This window comes from Sturnira hondurensis, unplaced genomic scaffold (assembly GCF_014824575.4).
Source record: "Sturnira hondurensis isolate 20B ecotype Veracruz unplaced genomic scaffold, ASM1482457v3 Scaffold0018728, whole genome shotgun sequence".
Classification (NCBI taxonomy): Eukaryota; Metazoa; Chordata; class Mammalia; order Chiroptera; family Phyllostomidae; genus Sturnira; species Sturnira hondurensis.
The window spans coordinates 4484695-4490694 of record NW_028091359.1 but is presented as its reverse complement, the minus strand read 5'-3'; the positions used below and the strand labels follow the sequence as shown (position 1 = coordinate 4490694).

Sequence of the window (6000 nt, the reverse complement as noted above, 5' to 3'; positions counted from 1 at the left end):
TCTGGCTGTCCAGTACCTCTGGACATGGGTGGGTCCAGGGAGCGCTGAGCCAGTCTATAGCTCCGGTGCAAGTGATCAGCTGGCTGGTTGACCCAAGGGCTGCTTGTCCCGCTCCAGGGCACTGGGGCCAGCGAGGGGCTGTGGGGCCTGCCCCTTCTCCTACCTTTGTTTAACCAACAGTGCTGCCCCAGAGGCCATCCAGGGGTAAGAAGCTATTTGTGTCCAGCAGAGAGGTTGCCCAAAGGCCAGGTCACTTAAGCCAGCAGGTTGGATGGTCTCCCGTATTCCCTGCCCCCTCAAAGGGGGACTGGCTTTGGCTGGGACACACTCTGGCTCTTGCTTGCAGTTTACTCCCTCCCACCCCCAACTTCTCAAAGGGGGAGGCACCTGGGGCTGGGAAGGGAGAGGGCTCCCGTGTGTCCGGAGGGGCAGTAAAGGTCCAAGGGTGCAATGCAGCGAGGCAGGGCATTTCTGGTGGTAGTGCCACGGGGCCAGATGAAGTTCTGGTGGCTCGGGAGGATTTCTGGTGATGTAGCCTGCTGTCTGGTGATGCCACTGGCTTCTAATATGTCCAGGTCTCTGACAAGGTGGCCCTGGTTCCCAGTGTTGTTGGAAAGCATCACAGGGGCTGGAGGCATCATGATGGTAATCGGGGTGCTATCGCAGGGTTTCCCCATGATGCCCCTGGGGCAGTGAATGGCCCTCACAGTTGCGGAGGAAGCCCCAGGTCTCCAGTGCACTGGCCACCTTGTGCTCTGGGAGAAGACACCCGTGGAGGGACCCATGTGTTGCTCTGGATTCCCCCGCTCCCCATTCCCACTCCATTCCCCAGGGAGGACTGGGGCGTGGGGCAGCCAGAAGCGCCGGGCCCAGCCCAGCCCTGTAGGTTGCTTTCCATCCGTACTGTGGCCCAGAGTGCAGCTGCTCTCACAGGCCAGAACTCCTGCTCAGCTTGGGGACAGGGAGGAGGCTCCCAGGTCTCAATGCCAGTGCCCCTGAAGGTACAGAGTAGGCAGGAGTTGGTCCCCTCCACAGACACGGCAGCCAGCTGAGCCTGGCCACCCTCTTCTCCACCGGAGAGCTCGGGGCTGCCCCGTGGCCCTCCAGCTCAGACGGCCGTGGACTGCTTGATGCTGTGGAAGCTGACCCGGGTCGGGGAGGTGGGGATGGACATGGCGCGGGCCACACGGGCACGGATGGAGTGCTTGTCCTGCCATCGGTGCCACCTCTTCCGGATGGCAGAGCGGACCTGTGGGCGCAGAGCAGACCACAGTGTTGGGGCCCAGTCACAGGCCACCCTCCCTCCCTCCCCACCATAAGTGGTTATACAGGCCAGCAGCTACAGGTGAGCAGTGCACAGGTGTGGGGCACAGGTGTGAGGTGTATAGAGGCCACCAAAGAACACCGTGCAACATTGTTGATTTGCGTATTTGTTGGGACAGTTTCTTCAGTGTCCTGAGGAACGGGTGCCTTTTTCTAATTCACACAAACTGTGCCTTTGCCACGAAGAACCCCTACCTTCAACCTACATGCATCCCCTGCCCCAGGGCTCAGCTTCCTGGTTTTTAACAACCCATTTCACAGACTCATGGATGAGACTGAAGCCCCAGATTGGCACCCCCTACACCTTGACGTCAACTGCCTATGAGAGCAGAGGACTAGGCTTGCAGGCACAGCCTGGGCTCCCCGTGCATTCCTATAGGAACCTGGGGGCAGGGAGGAGGGCCGGCATGTGGAGGGCATCGGGAGGCTACAGACCATCTCTGGGCCCAAAAGGCCTCCTGCCATCCTGAGCCCCAGCCTGGGGTCCTCACCTCGCTGTTGAGGAAACAGTAGAACACAGACACGAAGAAACCCTGGGGCAGAGGGAGGAGGCGGGTCATGGGAGTGCGAGGTGTGGCCCCACCCAGTTTCTGGGCAGCCCCCTTCCCTCCCCAGCCTCCTGCCCCTCCAGGCCCCAGCCTGGGAGAACGCCCACCCCCAGAGGTGAGGGGCCGCCAGGGCAGAGGGAGTAGGCGTCTGTACCTGGAAGGACTCCAGGAAGGAGTTGAAGTAGATGAAGACAACCCGGGAGACCTCGTCCTCCCCGGGGTTCACAAAGAACAGCATGTACGTGATGCCCAGGAGGGGAAGCAGCACCAGAGTGGCCTTCACAGCCTTCCTGGGGTGGGGGGTGGGAGGCCCAGAGTCACAGCCCACCCCAGAGGGGACTGGGGGAGGGGGTGGCAGGTCCTGGACCATCTGAGACGAGGGGAGCTGGGGTTTCAGGAGGGACTGCCAGGCCTGGGGGGAGACCCTGGGCCAGAGGCTGGGATCTCTGGAGCCCCCAGGGGTGGGGGAGGCAGGACCAACTACCTGTATTGAATGGTCTCAGACGTGGTGGACGCTCGAAGTTTTGTCATGAGGATGCGGACGATGTTGAAAAGGAAGATAAAATTGATCTGCAATGGAGCATACAGCGGGATGGGCATGTGTGTGTGCGCAAGATGCCCGGGGCAAGTGGACAGGTCAGGGGCTCGGCCATCTCAGGTCTGGTCTTGGTCTCCCCTGCTGTTCTTCCCCCATCTTCACTAGCCCACGAACATTCCAGGCAGAGGGATCCTTTGGGTCCCCAGTAGGCACTGGTTGCCCCTCCACATTGTGCCCCCTCTCTCCTGCCCCCCACCCAGGTTCTTACCAGCAGGACCAAGATCATGGGACCCTGATAGATGTAGTCGGTATAAACCCCAGGCCTTTTGCCAAACCAGCACCTAAAAGGCCACAGGTGGAGAGGAGAGCAGAGGGTCAGTTCAGTTCAGTGGCTCCGGGGGGGGGGGAAGGGCAGTGCTTGGCCAAAGCAGGGTGGGGCTTGAAACCAGGTTGTGGGTGCCCAATTCCAACCCCAGCAAATAGTCAAGCCACTTGGTCCCACCAGTGCCGCCGTTATCCCATCTGCAGGATGTACAGAGCCCTCTGTTGTTAGATGTAAAGCTAGCAGGCGAAGTGAGGAAGCAGGCAGTGTGGCAGGGAGACCATGGAAAAGACAGCCGAATGGAAGAGGCATGGGCCCAACACACCACTGCTCCCCTCGGTCCCCGCGTGGCTCTGGCACATGCCCATGGGAGGTGCCGTGCCTTGCCCCTGTCACGTAGCGGGCACCCAGCAGCCTGCAACCTCTGAATCTGTTCAATTGCAGCATGAGCAGTCTTGAGGCAGGAATTCCATGGGTTCCACCTGTTGCAGGAGGCAGGCTTGCTGTGCATTTTCCTGAGCTCCCTCCAGCAAGCTCTGGGTGGTGTGGGGAGTGGGTGGGAGCTCTGGAAAGATCTGGGGAGTGGGCGGGGACGGGACCCATAGGAAGTCCCACCTCCTTGTGCCTAGAGGATGGATGGATTTGGATGCCCCTGTGGGCATGCAGACCTGCAGTGTCTAGATCTCATAATGCTTCCATACACCAGCACTGAGATTTTTAGGTGGAAAAATCTTGACTTTTTAAAGACTGGCAGCTTATTCAAGTTTTCACATAATACTGTGCAGACTAAAGATGAGCTGTCTAGAGTCAACTCCAGTCCTTGGCCTTGACTCTGAATCCCTTCTGACGCAGTGGCAGCATCTTGAACACTAGGTGGCGCTCCAGAGTTACTCATGCCAACTTTGGCGTCCTTTTCCCTCCAAGTTGTATACTGGGCCGCTGTGGGAAACCTGTTCTTCCTCTTCCACCCAGTACTCACACTCACACCTGCACACCTGCAGGCACAGGTACAGGCACCATGGCCCAAGATTTATGATGCTCCTGCTGCCCTCTCCTCCCAGCCTGGGCCCGTACTCCATCCGCTGTGCAAACAGAGTCAGGAGGGATCATCCTGAGAAATGTGATCATAATTTTTTTAGGCCCCTTGTCCATCCCAGGGAGGTTGTGGTGGCTGCCCTCTGTGATGGTGGGGAGGGACTGTCACTGATGGAGGCCGCCTGGAACACCAGCCAGACAATGGCTTCCTGAAACCACTGTAGTGGAGAAGGTCCTGGCACGTCCCCTGGCTTTGTCCCCTTTCTCTGCCTCTGTCTCAGCGGTTCTCTATCTCAGCTGCACCGCAGAATCAACCTGGGCAGTTAAAAACCAGCCCGGCACCCGCGTCACACTCTGAACCAATTACACCCAAGCCAGGAGATCAAGCTTGGGCACTGGTGCTTTTTAAAGCTTCCTGGGTGGCTCTAGTGTGCGTTAAGGCTAGGACCAGTGCAGCAGAAGTCTTGTTTTGGGAGCGCCACCTAGTGATCAAGATGGGAACACTGGACACACCTGCACTACAGTTTAGTAAAACACCTCAGGACTTCAGAGCTGGAAGGAGTGTCTGAGATCGTCTGGATCAGTTTCTATGAAGCCTGTGGGATCCTTTGTTAAAACAACTCTTAAAATTAATAGGAAACATTTGTTAAAGCATCTACTATGTGCCAGACACTATTTGAAATAAATATGTATTAACTCACATCACTCCCTCAATAACCCTGTGAGGGAGGCACTATTATTAGGACGCCCACTTTACAGGTGAGGAAACTAAGGCACACTGTGGTAAGCAACCCAAGGTCATACTTACTGATGGAGCCACAGCTCAGACTCTGGAAAGTCTGGCTCCACAGACAGCAGGTGGCCCTCATGTGACCCTGACTGTTGGCAGAGCCCAGGACAGATAACATGGCCTGGATCCACCCATCCTGTCCCACCTTGGGCACCACCAAGGAGCCTCAGAGTGAGCCCAGCGCCCAGTGCCTTCTCGTTACAGACAAAGAACCTGTGGCCCTGACAGGGAAGGAGACTCAGCTAAAGGCCCTTGGGGGGGTGTCAGGCAGAGCTGAGCTGAAAGCCTGGACCTGGGGTGCAGGGGGCCTTGAGGGCAGAGAAAGGAAGGAGGTGACTTACTTCTCGTTGTCGTAGTACAGCTTCCCAATGGCCCAGGCCACGATGATGGGGAAAGGCACACCTGGGGAGGAGACTGGCTGTCACAGAGCCAGTCCGTGGGGGCTGGGGAGTGGGGCTGTGAGGACCCCAGTGCAGCCCAGGGCCTGGAGGTAGATAGGGGTCCCCAGGGTACAGCTGGGACCCACTCACCCAACACACCTCCTTCAAGATGTTCCCACTGCCCCCACCCCTTAGTGGGGGCAGGGGGCTGTGGTGCACAGGCCACCACCCCAACCTGGCCCTGAAGCCAGCTGACATGCCCGGTGGGTAGGTGGGCGGGTAGGTGGGCAGGTGGGGGCTGGCCTGCTCACCCCAGCCGATGCAGATGAACATCCACTTGCGCAGCCGGTCGGTGGAGTACGTGAGCACGATGGCCGTGTGCAGGTAGCAGCCCTCCCCAAACATCCAGAAGAAGTTGGTCACATGGAAGTAGTTGTAGGCAGCTGTCACCAACCTGCACCAGCCCTGCCACCCCACCCCCACCAGAGATGAGAATGAGCAGGGGCAGCAGCAGCACCCCACCCTGGGCCTGGGGCCTCCCCTCAGCAATACGGGGCACTCCCTGGGATCCACGCCTGTTCCGTGGGCCCCAAGGCCTGGACCTGGCCCACCATCCAACAGGGCAGCCCCTCCCAGACTCCTCCTCTGCCCAGACCCGCCCCTCCAGGATGTACCACGTTGCTCTGGTGGACTTCGGGGCTCATGGTGAGCTGGACCACGAACCACGTGGCATTGCGTAGGATGAAGGCCGTGATGAGGTTCCAGTGGATAATGTTTCTGAGGCACCGGATGCTCCTGGGGGCAGCAGGGGAGGGTGAGTGGTAGGAGCAAGAGGCAGGGAGAGAGGATGAGGGGCAGGCCACCAGCACCACTCCAGCCCAGGTGTGTGGATGAGGAAACTGAGCCTCAGAGTGAGGCTGACCAGCTAAGTCCTGCAGACCCTTGCCACCCCCCCCCCCCCCCCCCCCGGCCTGCCCAAACCTCAGCTCTGGGGCAGAACCTGCCACAGCCAATGCTCCAGGGCCAGGGCTGCCGCCTCTGCCGTGGGTGCTCCTGCCTTCCCT

General features: G+C 59.2%; 1 protein-coding gene across 1 annotated transcript in view; it reads right to left on the bottom strand.

Moving 5' to 3' along the window:
- Positions 1-1039: 1039 nt before the first annotated feature.
- CRHR1 (corticotropin releasing hormone receptor 1) overlaps positions 1040-6000 on the bottom strand; it is a 43447-nt gene continuing 38486 nt past the window's right edge. The window contains exons 6-13 of the mRNA XM_037070218.1: positions 5611-5731; positions 5248-5401; positions 4898-4958; positions 2678-2750; positions 2356-2441; positions 2026-2161; positions 1815-1856; positions 1040-1249 (exon numbers count right to left, since the gene is read on the bottom strand). Of these exons, the coding sequence (XP_036926113.1) occupies positions 1109-1249; positions 1815-1856; positions 2026-2161; positions 2356-2441; positions 2678-2750; positions 4898-4958; positions 5248-5401; positions 5611-5731 (814 nt within the window). The 3' untranslated portion in view covers positions 1040-1108. The remainder of the gene's footprint in view (positions 1250-1814; positions 1857-2025; positions 2162-2355; positions 2442-2677; positions 2751-4897; positions 4959-5247; positions 5402-5610; positions 5732-6000) is intronic.